The following is an 18,093-nucleotide window of genomic DNA, read 5'->3' on the forward strand; positions in this document are numbered from 1 at the left end:
CACCTGTTGATTGACGGTTGAGAGTCGGGACCAAAGAACCAAAGCTCAACCCCTGCAAGCACAAATTAGGTGAGTACAACTAGGTGAATACAGATGAGGGGCGGGACCAAACAGCTGAAGCTCAATTCCCTACGCATAACTAGGCGAGTCCCTAGGAATTACCGTTTGTCCTGGCGCCATCTATGTTTTGACAGCAGTACTACTAATGTTCCCACGTTATGTGACGATCACTATACGGGTGTTACGGTCAGTTGCTCTTCTATATATGTTTATGGACAACGTAGGTGATTTGAGGCAATTTGCGGCCAGAGTGAAATAGTATCCACGCGCTGAGTGATGGAGGAGGATATATACTGCTGTGTACTCGACCAGCGGGTGAGAGGTAAGTTATATCGAACAATTATGGGGAATAGATGGGTTATTTTAAGCGTAGAATGTCAGGTAACCGGTAACTACACAGATGGGGTAGTGTTTTTTTTTTAAGTCTTTATTTACTAAAGTGGAACATTACATTATGCCTTTAGCGAAACAAGTCTACTGGTGGGTGAAGTAGGCGGGTTTTATGAAAGTATTTTACCTAAATATTTGTATTTGGTTAACTAGTTCAGCCGTTACCAGGGAGGGTGTTCCTTTAATCTAATCTAAAAATTCTAGCCGGACAAAGTAATTAAAGAAATTGAATAGAACGAAGTGGTTTGCCAGGGTGCTTAACATTTAGTAAAGTTCACTTACTATGCAGCCCATGCTTAAAGAATGCAAGTTTATCATATTGAATTTACCGTAGTTTTACTGCATTTAATATACCGTTTTTACCCTATTTAATTATGTCGGGTAGAGGCCGGTCGTGGAAAGTTCCTAATATATCAAGTTTTAAAGGAAAAGTTTGAGTTAACTTTAACGCTTAAGTTAGTGACCAATTAGCTTAGTCTATTGTGAGGAAAGTTACTAGAATCTAACATTGCAAGTGCAATTTCTCTACTCTTTTTTTTGAGAAACATGACTAGATACATGAATCGCATAGTTTTATTACTAAATGTTCATGGATTAGTTTGCATAGTTGAGGAAATGGTGATAAGGTTTGTGATTTTGTGTACCTTGACTTCAGCAGAGATTTTGAGTGGCGCAAAATTGATAGGGGCTCGGATCATTGGGAATGCTGACTGAAGTTGATTAGGTCATGGCTATACCAAAGGAAATTAGTATAAATGGGGTTAAGTTGGGAGAAGTGTTGTAAGTAGTGCCTAAAAGCTCTCCTTGGACCTCTGTTATTCGCAAGATTATGGTTTAGACTGCAATAGTTGCAGAATTGGCAAATAAAAAATACCGATGCCCTATATAGTTTTGAAATAGTTAGACTACCAGATGCAGTTTAATGCTGACAAATGTGAGGTTTGGGGGCTAGGTAAATATGAGATAGATGGTGTAGATTGTTAAGTGTTAAATTTCTTGCAGGTGGTAAATTCTCCCCGAGCTGGCACTGCTCTCCAGCCTGGGATGTTGATTGGTTAGTCTTCAACTGCCTCCCAACATGGTAGTGAGGTCCTGAGCTGACATGCAGTGAGGAACGTGGAAAGCTTCCTGAATTGGCACATGGTATGCCTCCCTTTCAAACCAGCAGCTGGCACAAATGTTCCAGCTAACGTCAGAATAGTGGATGAAGCCCACACTAAAATGTAAGTGGTACAGTAAATGGACACTCCCCCCCCCCCCCTTTTGACACTGAACAGTTGGGAGGAAGGGGGGGGGGGAGAAAGTGTGGTTTATAGTTCTATTGCTACAGAATCTTTTGCCATAAGCCAGTGGCAGTGCCTATTGGCACTTGCTATTCAGAAAAGATGGGACAGCAAGATACTTAGTGTGCCATTTAAAACGGCAACTGTTAAACTGGTGGTACAGGTATGAACAAAATAACATCGCTATACAAATAACTTTTTAGTAATATTTACTGTTCACATGACAGGTTGTGGAAGGTCCTGGCAACAAAGAGCTGCAGGAAAATACTTGCAGATCTACAGTAAGTAGTGTTGTGTACATTGGAATTAGAGGGTAGAAGTAAATTGCTAAAAACCTATTAAATATTAGGGTATGGAAGTCTAGGCTTAGGCTAGTGGGTACCATATCTGCAAGTTCATTCCTTTCAGGAATGTATTGAATAGAATGGTATGTTGAAATTGTGAAAATTGTAATGTGGGGCATTAGATCTTAAACAGCATAGTTGAGGGTGTTTTATTAATAATTTTAATGGAATATAAATCTTAACATTAAATGTTTGTTAAATAAGCTTTAATCTATAAATGTATAATACTGTTAAGGGTAATAATGAGTCAAAGTTAATGGCAGGTAAAGTTTTGTTCTAAGTGATGGTATTTTTCCCTTGAAAGTAAAAAAAAGTATTCAATGTTTACTTTAGCTTGGTTTTAAATTTATATAGTTTTCCAGAATGTGGAGTTTTAGTAAAGGTTAATCTGAATAGATTTGCATAAAAGTAAAAAAGGTGATAACTTAAACAATATAGCATTGGCTAAAAATAAATGTAAATTGCCATTGAAGTGCAGTTGTGGATAGTTTCTCAAATGACATTTACTGAAACTTGGCAAATTGATGCCATATATATTTATTGCTAAATTAGATCTTTACTGCTACTAGAATATGTAGGAAAGGTAAATTCCTTAAAAGAAATTTTTTCCATCTGAATTTGTAAAGTACTGAATGCAAATTTGAAAAGTAAATCAAGATTGGCTTTAAATCTGAAATTAATTTGTTGAAATATTTTTCAGGTGAAAGTGATTATGATGCATGGACTGAGGCTCCTTTACTCTGCAAAAGGAAATCTACAAAAGTGGGTGAGTTTGAATTTGATGTTTTAGCTATATCAATGACCTAATCTTAATTCTCTTATCTAGTCCATTTATAGGTGTGTAACCATGTCCTACTGTTACAACCCACAGGGGATGATGCAGTTTGTACTGATCCTACCCCATTTCATAAAAGGGGACCAGGCAGTCCTGCAGATTTCCCTGGCTTGGCTTTTTGAGAGCTTTGCTCTACTACCCATCTAATAGATGGACTAGATTTGCATAGGTTTAGGGACCCTTAACAATGGTTACATTGTTAATTCTCACAGGGCTTGTTTGCTGAATGCATCTAAAACTTTAGTGCCTGGCATGCATTGTACAGTGCTTTCAGTAAAGCATATGTACAATGTGTTGATGGCACTGAAGTGGTGGATGTACTGCACTCATTCAGGGAACAAGCTCTGCAATAAATTAAGAGGAAGGGATAGGCCTTGCTGAGCCTATCTTAAAAGATAGGCTGTTAGGATTTTTTGGGCTTATTATTAGGCATTGGATATAATAAAAGTAGTGTCCCTGTTTTAATGTTTATTTTTCTTTTACAGGTGATTGTCTCTGGAGTTGTCTTGGCCTTTTGGATCTTCTGTTCTTCTAGGAGCATCTGTCCCACAACCTGAAATGGTAATAAATATTAGATGTATTATAAATACTATATGTAAAACTTATTAAATAAAACAATTTTAATGAAACTACTTTATATACCTTATCCTGAAATTGTTTACTACTATTGATGCAATGTTTAAACATCTGAAATTTTACTTTGAAAATAAATACTTGGTAAAATTTACACCTATTTGTAACTTGTTACATAGGTGCATGCAAAATGCACTGAAGATGTAAAAGTGGACTACCTATTCAATTTACATAAACTAACAAATATTGCAAATTAGTCTGAAATATTAAAGTGGAAGAAACTAGTCAATATTTTAGTTTTCATATTTGAAAGTAAATTTAAAGCTTATGCAACACCTAAGCTTTGTACAAATTATGATTAAATTAACTAAAGATCATTGTTAAATTTACAAAACATTAGAAAAGAGACACTGAAGCAACTATACAACATGGTTTTTACAAAGTCTTTAAGTTAAATTTAATCAAAGCTCTTAAATGATTTGTCTGCCAAACTTCAGATATTCTGAAATATTTTACCTAGATTAAAACCATGATTGTTTGAAAGGGCAAAACAGATTACTGTCAATTAGTTTGACCTAACATCTGCAAGGTCCTGAAGGCATGGAATTTACTTTTTGTAAAACTTTGTTTGCTAAAAACAAACCCTGCCTAATGAACCTGCTCATTTTTTTTAGAAATGGTAATTGCAACATTACCAAAGGCCATTGTTTTAATAGCCAAAGTACCAAATGAAAGAGAAGCAACAAACAGGTACATGGTAGAAAGGACAAAAGAATGGTTACGAGGACCCTTTCATTTGTTAAAGAAATGACTGGGGAAAAATGCTGTCATACCACAAGGGGTCTTGACCCTTGTCATATACATCACTGACATTAATCTAAATATTACCAACCACAAAAATTGCTGATAACATCTTATAACAAAAATAAAGAATATAATATTGAGGCCTTAATGCAGATCTATAACTCTACAAATAGTAACAAGACTGGCAATTTCTTAATATAAAACAGAAAAAAATCCAAGACCTTGCACGTGAGCCAGAACAATCCATATCACAACTACCACATTAAAATGAAACAACAATGAAGGTAAGGTAATTACCAAAAGAAGGCACCAAAGTGCGAAATAATCAGAGGGCGCTAAATATCACCAAGAATGCCAATACAAGAACAAAAATGCACAAGGCGAACGATATCAAAAGTATCCGATTCACCTAGAATTCTATCGAGGGACAAGGGACGGTCGGAAAGCAAGACACACGCTCGTCCTGGAAGTCAGGACATTCAACAAGGATATGTACAACTGTAAGAGGGACAACGCAACTCGGACAATAAGGAGCAGGGCGGCGCTCCATTAAGTGACCGTGGGTTAAGCGGGTATGACCAACCCACAGCCGTGCCAAAGCAGTGTCCCACCGCCGGTTACGGTAGGAGGAAGGCCACGGGGACACACTAAGTTTGAGAGTACGCAGCTTGTTACCAACCACAGAGGACCAACAACCCTGCCAACGGGGAAGAATGAATAACAGGATAAAAGTCGGAATAAGGAATACCTTTACAGGAGATGGGACAAGAACGGATAGCTTCCTTAGTGGCAGCATCCGCACGCTCATTGAAACACCAATATGGCTGGGAACCCAGCAAAACTCTACCGATTTAAATTTACTAGAAATAAGAAACAGCCAATGTTGAATCTCAATGACCACCGGATGGACAGGATTAAAGGACCCTAGACCCATGAGGGCACTACGAGAATCAACTACAACCACAAAGGAGGAATGAGAATGAGAAAGCAAGAGACGAAGAGCATAGAGAATAGCATAAAGTTCTGCCGTAAAGACGCTAGCCTCCGAAGGGAGGCGACACATGTAAGTACGGTCAGGAAAAACAACAGAGTAGCCCACACCATCCGCAGACTTAGACCCATCAGGGAAGATGGAAATAGAGTGGGAGTGCGAAGAAAAGTGCTCAAGGAAGAGGCTTTTCAGAATTGTAGGAGGGGTAAAGGCTTTAGTAATACAAGTCAAGGACGTACAAAACTTGGGAAGGGGGACTCTCCACAGAGGTAATGAAGGAACAATACGAGGAGAAACATTAGAAATATGAACAGAAAGAGAATCCTGTAAGCGAGATAACTGGACAGAAAGTGGGAGACAATGAAGAGGAACAGGAACCACAGGAGGAGGAAAAGTCAATGCACGACAGAGGCGAGAGCAAGGATGTTGGAAGGACCGCGCAAGATAGCGAAGACAGTAGAGATCACGGCAGTCCTGAAGAGAGAGAAAGCCAGTGTCAACATACAAACTAAGGGCGGGAGTCGAACGAAAGCCACCAGAGCCGAGACGCAACCCAGTATGGTGCAAAGCATCAAGATGGCGAAGAGTAGAAGGAGAAGCAGAAGAGTATGCAGGGCAACCATAATTGAGTTTAGACAGGACGAGAGAGGAGTGCAAATAGAGGAGCGTGCGCCTATCCGCTCCCCAAGAAGTATGGGACAAAACCTTAAGGAGGTTAAGGGCCTTAGAGCATTCAACTCGCAGGCAAGAGATATGGGCTGACCAAGACAAACGAGTGTCAAAGACTAATCCCAAAAGCTTCGCGGAATCCCTGTACACAATGAGATGACCATAAAGCAACAACAATGAAGTAAAGGTCCTTTCAGTAAGAATCTATCATTCACTGAAAGTTGCTGCAGTTAAAAATAAAACAAAATACAAGTCCCTACAAATAAACAAGCAACCTTTTTGACTAAGGAAAAGAAGGTAGTTATTCTACTGTATAAATCTAAGTATTCACTTAGATAACTGTATCCAAGCATAGAGGTTCCCCCCCCCTTCCCTTTCAGAAAAACATCTACTTTCGAAAAAGTTTAACATTGGCCAACAAAAATGATTCCAGAACTAAATTGCCTAATACCAGGAACAACTGAGAGCCATGACAAACACTGCAACCCTCTCCTACCCCCAAGTCTTATGCTATTTATGATCCAAGGTAATTTGACATACTATACTGTACTTCCTACAGACGAGTCAAGTGAGAGGGTGATCTCCTGGCGATTAAATTGAAGCACGATACAGGTGTCAACGAACATCAGTCAGCCCACTTGTCAGCACAGTGGATAACTAATGACATCATAATCTGCAGTGTTGTATGCCTCCCTGTGGCCATTTAAATCAATAAAACACAGGGTTGTGGCAATGTTTACAGCATAAGGCAAGGTATAGAGGAATCCTGGAATGCCATGTAATGTGTAGTCCTTGAATGTGCTTTAGGCAACCAAATTGAATAACAACATTTCTGGTGTTCGGCTATATAATCCGACTTTCTCATTCGGTATAATGTTTTAAACCTAAATAGGAATTCACTTTAAAGGTCAATTTATTTGGAAAGTGCTAACCAGATTCCAAATTACTGAGCTCTGAAAGTACTACAAGGCAAGTTTAACCGAATGAGTGTTTGCCTATCCATACCCCCATGAGGTATGTGACAACACTGAATAAAGAAAGGGTCTTTGAGCATTCACCGTGCAGGTATTTGACATGACCAATATAGCCAAGTGTTAAAGATCATTCTAAGCAGTTCTGCACAATCCATATACTACCAATTAATATAATTGTACAATGGTGCTTGGTGGATGATATTTCCTATTAAAACTCATTGGACAACTGTTTGTATTAGACATTTTAAACCTACAAATGGTAGCCCTAGATATCGCACTACAGTATTAATTACAAGATGAACAATGTAAAATCAATACCACAACAGCAAAGGATGACGGCTTTTCAACAACCGACAAACACGCAGCTCTAACACCAGCCATCCCGAGAGAGGACGTCCCAAGCATGTACACCCCACAACTTTACATCACCTTTGCTACCTCACGCGAGCACGCAACAGCATGAGGATGCCATACTCCCAAACCAACTCCATGCACTTTGAGGCTTTAACAACTCAACATTTAAAAAGTTGATTTAAAAAATCAAACACCTGAACTTTTCCCTAATTAAATTTACTAGGGAAATGCACACCAAGCCATGAAACTTACAATGAAGATGAACAAACTACACACAACTGTCACCAAACTTCCACATACCACCCCCCTCTCACTCCTGCCCTCCCTCCTTAGGTGCTCTGATTGGCTGAGCACCTGAGCCACCACCACTCACCTCTTGTTGTGAGAGCCTAAAGCATGTTTGGTTGCACTTTAAAAGTTCCCGAGTGTACTCGCCTAATTGTGAGTACCGCTTGCCCGGTTCACCATTTTGTTTTTCAATCTACCTCAATTTACCCCTTTACAGTCAAATATTATGCAAAATTCTGTTTAAGACTTATCCCTTCTTAACTTAAATAACTGCTTTGGCCATCTGCAATCTTTCTAGGTGGGTAAAAATGACTCTTGAGGCCAGAAAGGACTTATCAGACGGCGATCATAACAATACGGTACACACACAAAATCACAACCTGATATACACCAAGCAGAAAATCCACTGCAGCTGTGAGGCGACGTAAACCCTTGCCCAAGGCACTGGCAGCTGCATACTCTACCACAGTATATTACTGACTTTGTAAAAGTCTTACAACCGGATTTCCCCATAAATCACAGCAAGTTTTGAGGCCCCTCCTTGAGTCAACGTCTTACGTAAGACCTACAAGCACTCAGGTGAAGGCTGAAGCAGTTCAACACCATACGCCCCAACTTCAAATACACAGTTGAGAGGCGGGACCAAAACGTGATTTTCTGTGTGTGCCTGAAGTTGGGGCATACGGTCTTGCTTCACCCTTCACTTTACCCTTCACCGGCGTACTTCAGGGGTTTTATTTAATACTTGGACTGGCTTCAGTAGGGCCTCCAGACTTTCTGTGGCTTCACAAGTGTCACGTGAATCCCCTGCATAGCAGTGGAACTGCCTTTTCCCTTCACCTTCAATGCCTCTGCACTGGAAGTATACATCTACACCAGCCCAGAAGAGTTATCAGTCCTGCCACCTCTCCATACCCCCCAGGGCCTGGCACGGCCTGGTACGACTCAGAGGCAAGCCGGGCGCCACTGCTAACTGGCAGTTTGTCCCCACAAACAAGCAGTTAGCCGCCTTCAACTGACAGTGGTGCAGCTCAACACAAAGGCACCGCCAGCCACAACGAGCAGTTTGCTAGTTGACCAGAGGTCCACCTTGTGTTGACACTGGATGAGTCATCACCGCCGGACTATATAAAGAGCGCTGCCTCCCTGGAGAGGCAATCTCTCCCTTAGTGCTCTAGGATCACCTTCGTGTCTCTAACCCGTCGTCCGCTTCCAGCCAACATCGTGTGACTGATGCCATGGTGGTATGGTAGCTGTCTTCAGAACACCAGTATATCTTCATACTTTTATTCATTGCTTATAGTTTATTTTTTGCATTTAATGTCATACTAACTTGTTCACCCTTGCATTACATGATAGTCAAGTACTGTCATGTGTTATTTTTGTTCATTACTATTTCAGTAAATTGTTTAATTATTTATTTGATAATTTTCATTTGTTTCCACCTGCAACTTACACACTGCAAGGCCAATAGCAGCATTTCTTTCATTTATGTGAGGGAGAGCCATACCATCTTGGTTCAGTATAGCTGTGATACCATAACCCGTCACACAAGATATCCAGTTGTAAGACTTTTACCATCAGTGGTGGTAGAGTATGCAACTGGCAATGCCTTTGTTACAGGTTCGCTTCATCTCACAGCCCCAGTGGATTTTCTCACACATTTGAATACATGAAACAACTTTATTTGATACATTCCAAACCAAAGTACTGTACAGTACAGTAATTATCAAACCATCAAATGTGTGGGATAATCATAGTGCGCTAAATATCACTAACGTCGCCAATACAAGAACAAAAACGCATACGGCGAACAATATCAAAGGTATTGAATTTACCAAGAATTTTATCGAGGGACAATTGACAGTGAGGGATGGTCGGGAAGCAAGACACGTAAGTCCTGGAAGTCAGGACATGTAGAGACAACGGTTTGGACAATAAGAAGCAGGGCAGCGCTCCATTAAGTGCCCGTGAGTTAAACGTGTATGACCAATATACAACCTCGCCAGAGCCGTTTCCCACCACCGGTTACGGTGGTAGGAGGAAGGCCACGGGAACACACTACTCTTAAGAGCACGCAATTTGTTACCAGTAACAGAAGACCAACAACCCTGACAACGGGCAAGAATGGGGAAATGAATAACTGGGTAAAAGTCATAATAAGGAATACCTTTACGGGAGATGGGACAGGTGCGGATAGCTTCCTTAGCGGCAGTGTCCGCACGCTCATTTAAGAACACACCAATATGGGTGGGAATCCAGCGAAATTCCACTGTCTTAAATCTACTGGAGATAAGAAACAGCCAATGTTGAATTTCAACTACCAAAGGATGGACTGGATTAAAGGATTCTAGAGCCATGAGGGCACTGCAAGTGTCAACTACAAACACAGAGGAGGATTGACAGCGAGAAAAGAGTTGATGAAGAGCATAGAGAATAGCATAAAGTTCTGCCATGAAGATGCTAGTCTCCGGAGGCAGGAGACACAAAGGTGCAGTCAGGAAAAACAACAGAGTAGCCTACACCGTCTGCAGACTTAAGACCCATTGGTGAAGACGGAAATAGAGTGGAAGTGTGAAGAAAAGTGTTCAAGGAAAAGGTGATTTAGAACTGTAGGAGGGGTAAAAGTTTTAGTCATGTGGGTCAAGGCTTACAGAATTTAGGAACGGGGACCCCTCCATAGGGGCAAAGACGGAATGACACAAGGGGAAATATTGGTAACACAAACTGAAAGAGCATTTTGTAAGAGAGACAACTGTACAGAAAGAGATAGGTGGTGAAGGGGAACAGGAACCACAGGATGGGTAAAGGTCAAGGCATGACATAAGCAAGAGTGAGGGTGCTGTAAGGACCGTGCAAGGTGGAGAAGACAGTAGCGATCATGGCGATCCTGTAGAAACAGGACGCCAGTTTCAACATACAGGCTTAGGGTAGGTGTCGAAGGAAAGGTACCAGAGCTGAGCCGTAACCCAGTATGATGCAGTGTGTCCAGATGGTGAAGGGTAGAAGGAGAAGCAGACGAGTAAACAGGGCCATAATCGAGTTTAGACAGAACGAGAGAGGAATGTAAAGAGAGGAGCAGTGTCGATTAGCTCCCCAAGAAGTATGGGACATGACCTAAAGTTAGTTAAGGGCCTTAGAGGATTCAACTCGGACGTAAAAAATATGGGGCGACAAAGACAAACGAGTGTCAAAGATTAGCCCTAAAAGCTTTAGCAGATTCTTTGTACAAAAGGGGATGACCCCTGTTACCTAACAGTAAATAGGTATCTGGGAGTTAGCTGATACAGGCTGCTTCCTAGGGGAGTGCGTGTGTGGGAGAAAAAAAAATTTAGTAGTTAACCACTGAACTGCTCTGTCTCCAAATAACACCCTGGTGCACAAGAAATAAATTCTTTCCAAAAATTTTTTTTCTCTTCTTATATTGTTAAAATGCAGAGTCTGATCACGGGGAAACTAAACAAAAAATATTGTATGCGACTTACTTTAGCTGCGATGGAGCTGGGAAGTTGAGCAAATTATGGGCGCTGAGCGTTGGAGCGATGGGGGTCTGTCGGCCCCGCCACCCTGTGCAACGGCAGTTGCTGCGAATAAAATGTTGCGCAATTATTTTGAAGTTTCTCATTCATTTCTTCTTTTTTTTGCTGTAATATTATTTAAAAGTGTGTAATTTGTGGAATTTATATAATTCAAAGTATAGAACATCGCTATGCTCAAAATTATGGGCCTCATATATGCGACATATTCTACAATCAAACAGTGTTTTTGCTGTTATTACACTATATACACACATTGTATATACCCATCTACGTATGTATTCACCATAATGATCCACTATGTTGGTATGGTGAGCCCAAAAAACATGAGTGAGCTGCCACACCCTGCCAGTCCTCCCTCCCTCCTCCAACACATTACTCGCCAACATTCCTCCTCCCAAAATACTGTTATTGTGTTTATTACACTATTTACACACGTTATGTATAAGTATGTACATGTTTTATTCATGTACATACGTACATACTTGCCATTTCCTCACCTCTCTCTCTTGCCTACTTAATGCTCTTGCTTCCCTCATCTCATCACAATCGACTTTATAATGGTCCAGGACGGATCGAAATGTCGTCGTCTATTCAATTTCCAGTGTGTGGTTTGGTCAACAATGAAATCTTCATGCAAGATCTTATAAAGAAAACCCCTAGAACGAGTTTTGCAGAAACGAAAGAGTTTAAGGTGAGTAGGGGATGGTTTGAGAAATTTTGAAAAAAGACGTGGTATTCATAGTGTTGTGAGGCATGGTGAGGGTGCCAGCTCCGACAAAGTAGGGGCTGAAAGATTTGTTCGTGATTTTAAAGATTTTGTAGATACTGTATTGATGGATATATTCCACAACAAGTGTTTAATTGTGAGGAGACATGGCTATTCTGGAAAAAATTGCCGAAGAGGACATACATTACCCAAGAGGAGACGTCACTGCCCGGACACAAGCTAACTTGGGCTAACTTGTGTCAGGATAGGCTAACTCTTGTGCTGTGTGGCGATTTGAAAATTAAACCCTTACTCGTGTAACATTCCGAAAATCCAAGAGTTTTAAAAAATATATAACGTGCAGAAAAACTGTGATGTAGAGTGGCTTGCCCTGCCATCAAAAAATATCTGCAAGAGAAAAGTTTGACACTAAAGGGCCTGCTTCTCGACAATGCTCCTGCTCATCCTCCAGACTTGGAGGATGCATTGTTGGGGCCACTTTTTTTTTTTTAGGGATATTCCTGCATGGGCCCTAAGTTTCTGGCTAATGAACCAATGACATGAAGGAGGAGTTTTCAACCTACCTTGTGTTAGGTGTGCAGGGGTCAATAGGCTGAACATAATGTCAGGAGCAAAGGGGGGCGTTTGCCTCTTCGAACACAATTGTGACCATCTTCATCTCTTCGAACTATCCTAAATGCGCTCTTCACCTGTCTGACCAAATTGGGTGTCCAGACCACCTTTGAATCTGAAATTGTAAAATTAATAGTGATTTCAGAATATTCAGTCCATTTATACTAACAAAATTATATACAGTATACTGTAATTGAAATTTTACAGAATGATAAAGGCAATTTAGTAACTTTGTTAAAATGCACACGGGGGAAATACATGAAAATAGGTTAATATGGTTTGTAAGGTTGATGGGAAATGTTTATTACTTTTATGATTTAAAAGATGTATAGCCCTAATACTCCATCCTGGGTGCATTCCACCAGGTAATGACCACAGCAAAAGTTTTCCACGAGGCTCTATTGTCACACAAACTTTTCACATTTTCAAACTTGATTCATCTTTTTCCCCCTCGTTCCAGGGGTTTTCTTTAAAAGGTCTTAATGCAAATGCCTTGGTTTCTCACAAATGATGGCCTCTGAAATGCTATCACCTGCTAACTCTTTGTTGTGTATCCAAATTAATAAAAACTTTTCAACATCCTCAAGTATTTGTGTTCTTTGTTTCGGGATTGTTGATATGCCTTTTGCCACTTTAACGCTCATAATGTCCTTTTTCTTAGCAAGTACAGTGCATATTGTTGACATAGATTTGTTGTACTGCCTAGCTAGTTCAACAACCTGTGCACCATTTTGATGTTTATGAATGCTCTCTTGTTTTTCCTCTATGGTCATTCTCACATGTGTTTTCTTGGCTTGAACCTTACCACTGGCTTTCTTGGGACTCATGGCAAGATATATAATAACAAATTTTATGTTCAAATAGCCAAAAATCCCAAAACAAATGTAATGCTTTATAAAGAATTCAGGCGCGATAGTTACTAGGCAGGAGACACTGGTAAACTGAGGTGCGATCACCATGCCACCACGCGCTAGGTCAGCCCATACGCATATCAACAAACTCATTTCCCGAGGCAAAGTTTGTAACCCGATTCAAATTTTCCGAAGAAATTAGGCTCGTAACCCGAAAAGTTCATAAATATTCAATCGTAAGCCGAGGTGACACTATATATAAGTAAAAAATTAAAATTTTGTAGATACACTGTGCTGTATTGATGGATACATTCCACAACAAGTGTTTAATTGTGAGGAGACATAGCTATTCTGGAAAAAATTGCCGAAGAGGACATACATTACCCAAGAGGAGACGTCACTGCCCGGACACAAGCTAACTTGGGCTAACTTGTGTCAGGATAGGCTAACTCTTGTGCTGTGTGGCGATTTGAAAATTAAACCCTTGCTCGTGTATCATTCCGAAAATCCAAGAGTTTTAAAAAATATATAACGTGCAGAAAAACTGTGATGTCGAGTGGTTTGCCCTGCCATCAAAAATTATCTGCAAGAGAAAAGTTTGACACTCAAGGTACTGCTTCTCGACAATGCTCCTGCTCATCCTCCAGACTTGGAGGATGCATTGTTGGGGCCACTTTTTTTTTTTTTAGGGATATTCCTACATGAGCCCTGAGTTTCTGGCTAATGTACCAATGACATGAAGGAGGAGTTTTCAACCTACCTTGTGTTAGGTGTGCAGAGGTCAATGGTTGAACATAATGTCAGGAGCAAAGGGGGGGCGTTTGCCTCTTCGAACACAATTGCGACCATCTTCATCTCTTCGAACTATCCTAAATGCTCTCTTCACCTGTCTGACCAAATTGGGTGTCCAGACCACCTTTGAATCTGAAATTGTAAAATTAATAGCAATTTCAGAATATTCAGTCCATTTATACTAACAAAATTATACATACAGTACTGTAATTGAAATTTTACAGAATGATAAAGGCAATTTAGCAACTTTGTTAAAATGCACATGGGGGAAATACATGAAAATAGGTTAATATTGTTTGTAAGGTTGATGGGAAATGTTTACAGTATTACTTTTATGATTTAAAAGATGTATAGCCCTAATACTCCATCCTGGGTGCATTCCACCAGGTAATGACCACAGCAAAAGTTTTCCACGAGGCTCTATTGTCACACAAACTTTTCACATTTTCAAACTTGATTCATCTTTTCCCCCCCCCCCCCTTGTTCCAGGGGTTTTCTTTAAAAGGTCTTAATGCAAATGCCTTGGTTTCTTACAAATGATGGCCTCTGAAATGCTATCACCTGCTAACTCCTTGTTGTGTATCCAAATTAATAAAAACTTTTTAACATCCTCAAGTGTTTGTGTTCTTTGTTTCGGGATTGTTGCCTTTTGCCACTTTAATGCTCATAATGTCCTTTTTCTTAGCAAGTACAGTGCATATTGTTGACATAGATTTGTTGTACTGCCTAGCTAGTTCAACAACCTGTGCACCATTTTGATGTTTATGAATGCTCTCTTGTTTTTCCTCTATGGTCATTCTCACATGTGTTTTCTTGGCTTGAACCTTACCACTGGCTTTCTTGGGACTCATGGCAAGATATATCATAACAAATTTTATGTTCAAATAGCCAAAAATCCCAAAACAAATGTAATGCTTTACAAAGAATTCAGGCGCGATACTTACTAGGCAGGAGACACTGGTAAACTGAGGCGCGATCACCATGCCACCACGCGCTAGGTCAGCCCATACGTATATCAACAAACTCCTTTCCCGAGGCAAAGTTTGTAACCCGATTCAAATTTTTCGAAGAAATTAGGCTCGTAACCCGAAAAGTTCATAAATATTCATTCGTAAGCCGAGGTGTCACTATATATAACTAAAAAATTAAACTCAGGATTACTTTCAACCCCCACCCCTTTTGCTCTACTCCATCGCCACCTACCTTCACCCCCCTCTATGATGTACTCTTCCATAGACACCTACCTTTGCCCCCCTCCTCCCCTCTACTCCTCCATCATCACCTACCTTCACACCCCCTCCCTTCTCCTCCTCCATCGTCACCTTCCTTTCACCCTCCTCTATGATGTACTCTTCCATAGACACCTACGTTCACTGCATATAATGCTCCCCTCTACTCCTCCATCGTCATCTACTTTCACCCCCCTCTCCGCTCTACTCCTCCAGGGTCGCAGACAATTTTACGAGCGTGAGAACTACGAGTTCTCTAACCACTCTCACACTCCTACTCTCTCACCAGTCAGGGGGAGGGAAGGAGGGAGGAAATGAAGGAAGAAAGGTGGGGGAGAGAGAATAGGCAGGGGGGAGGAGGGCCTAGATACATTTCTTCCATATAGATAGGTAGACTGAGGGAGAGCTGCTTGCCAAGAGCCCTATCAGACAGGCTTCCTATTCCTCAACCCTCCCTAATATGCCACATCCTGGTCAGGACAACTTGCTCGATTGTTATTCTTGGTGTGACTCGAGAACTGACCTCGAGGCGGGGCATGGGCATGGATTATCTCCCTGGGGCAAGCACCTCCCTGCCCCAGCTCTCTCTCTCTCTCACATAATCTATCAAGGGTCTAACATGAGGTCATTGTGCCTACCAGAAGTGTATATGTCCAAGGCTGGCCACCTGTCTGGACCATTCAAATGTATAAACACGTAATTAGTCTATTAAAATTATATATAATGCTACAATTATAAATTAATTTGTTCGTGGTCATTCGTTTATCAGTATTTTAATATGAGGTATATATACGCATGTATGTATACGTTGACGTACACATATATGATTATGTGTATAGAATGATTATGATTATGTGTAATCATATATGATTATATCTAATGGAATGCATTAGTAAGTGATGTGGTGGAGGCTGACTCCATACACAGGTTCAAGTGTAGATATGATAGAGCCCAATAGGCTCAGAAACCTGTACACCTGTTGATTGACGGTTGAGAGGTGGAACTAAAGAGCCAGAACTCAACCCCAGCAAGCACAATTAGGCGAGTATATGAACGAATGCACATGTACACTTTCAAATGAATTAAGATACCTTGAGATACACAATGACTTAGTTTAAATAGTTTAAACACATTATGGTACTGATTTTGACATGCTGATGTCTGGAAGGGAGAGGGGGTGTGGGGGGTTATTGTCTGAGGTGGAGGACCAGAGGAGGGGGTCAGTGGAAGGATGGTGGCTGGAGGGATGCCATTGTTCTAATGGTTATGAAAACAATTATTGATGGCAGGAATTCAGTGGGTGTGTACTTCACCCGCACCATCACCATACTGTGCCCTGCTACAACCCCCCCCCCCCACTCCACCCATGCTGTGCGGGGTGTATTACACATTATGGGATAACCGACTGTCTGTCCATTCCTGTCTGCTCGTTATGCTGCCCTTCCTTTTGAAAATTGTCTGCTTTATCGACTTCCTTCAAGACCACACGTTAGCCTCTTATCACGCCCTCTTACCACTCTCAGGGAGCCGGCTCTTCTATACAATAGTTACCACTCAGTCCCCAAGGTGAAAGAGTGTCCGGGCATATGACTTGTTACGTGTACTTATTTGTGATTCGTTTGGGCTGTCACGTGTGGTGATTAGTGTTGGGTAAGGCTAGGCCAGGTCAGGTCAGACTAGGCCAGGTCAGACTAGGCTAGGTAAGGCTAGGCCAGGTCAGGTCTGGTCAGGTCTGGCTAGGCCAGGTCAGGCCAGGCCAGGCCAGGCTAGGCAGGGTGAGAGAAGTAAAGCGGCAGGTACTTACGTTTCCGAGAAAGTAGCGGCGGTAGTATATTGTTGATTTAGATTCGACGACATCCTGAAGCTAGTAGGTGGCGGCCTCATCGCTCTCGAACTTCTTGTTGTTGTAGGGGATACGAGGCACACCCAATATCTCCCTTACATTGATCACATCGCACACTAATATTTTTACTTTTTCGGACACCAGATTTGTCTGTTTCGTATATGTATAATTGTTCAATATTAAAACCACAATAGAATGCTCTAAGTACTTTCGTATATTAATACATCTTCAGAAGGAATGGTTCGCTCTGAAGATGTATTAATATAAGAAAGTACTAAAGGAAATTCCTGTTTCAATTCTTCCTCCGTGGTCTGACACTCTTATTATATATTGTATATACTGAATTATATATACTATGCTTATATAATATATACTGAAATATTGTTACATTTAACGTATGAAACAAAGTATATATCTGTATTTTTAATAAAATATAAAACATTAATATTTATCAACGTATCTCTGTGAATTACATAATTTATCAGTATTGTACAGCCTGTGATCTCCACCTGGCTGGCCACTGATACCTAAGTAGCTTTCATGTGTCCGGACACCGGCGATAGGATTGTATTATTTAACTTTAAAGAGAGAGTTATTTCTTGAAATGTTGTCACATTAACGTCTACATCTTCCTTCCTTCTGACATATAGATTTTAAGGTTAATTAGCATATATGGAAATAAATTAAACAATTTATAGGCTGGTGTGAAGGGCTTCACACTCTTAGAGCAAGCCATCAAGAAACTGTACAGTATCAAATGCATATATCTTCGCTTTCACTTCAGTTATATTTATGACAAGTATTTAAAGTGTAGTTTATATTTCTGCCTTTCTGTTGACATAGAAAACTTTCGTTTATTACATTATCTAGATAAAATTAGCATTGATCTTCAAAAGGTTGTAGTTGTAACTTCCATTATAAACAACATTATTATT

General features: G+C 40.6%; 1 protein-coding gene and 1 long non-coding RNA gene across 10 annotated transcripts in view; one reads left to right on the plus strand and one right to left on the minus strand.

Annotated features, from left to right (window-relative positions):
- The window catches only part of LOC138359177 (uncharacterized), a 271,321-nt gene that overhangs the window by 252,149 nt on the left and 1,079 nt on the right, over positions 1 to 18,093 (minus strand). The window contains exons 1-5 of one of the 9 annotated variants that reach the window (XR_011225839.1): positions 17,120 to 17,304; positions 14,055 to 14,218; positions 12,395 to 12,558; positions 11,051 to 11,149; positions 3,366 to 3,465 (exon numbers count right to left, since the gene is read on the minus strand). Coding sequence is in view for 2 of the 9 variants with exons in the window: in XM_069318146.1 (XP_069174247.1) it covers positions 12,395 to 12,431 (37 nt within the window). In the remaining 7 variants the exon portion in view is untranslated. Of the gene's footprint in view, positions 1 to 3,365; positions 3,466 to 11,050; positions 11,150 to 12,394; positions 12,559 to 14,054; positions 14,219 to 17,119; positions 17,369 to 18,093 lie in introns of those variants that run through there. The other 8 variants (XR_011225845.1, XR_011225842.1, XR_011225843.1 and 5 more) reach the window with 8 other exon arrangements.
- On the plus strand, positions 151 to 3,541 carry LOC138359179 (uncharacterized). The gene is made up of 5 exons (XR_011225848.1): positions 151 to 382; positions 1,453 to 1,673; positions 1,961 to 2,014; positions 2,778 to 2,843; positions 3,398 to 3,541. It is a non-coding gene; the product is annotated as an uncharacterized lncRNA (long non-coding RNA).

This window comes from Procambarus clarkii, chromosome 89 (assembly GCF_040958095.1).
Source record: "Procambarus clarkii isolate CNS0578487 chromosome 89, FALCON_Pclarkii_2.0, whole genome shotgun sequence".
Classification (NCBI taxonomy): domain Eukaryota; kingdom Metazoa; phylum Arthropoda; class Malacostraca; order Decapoda; family Cambaridae; genus Procambarus; species Procambarus clarkii.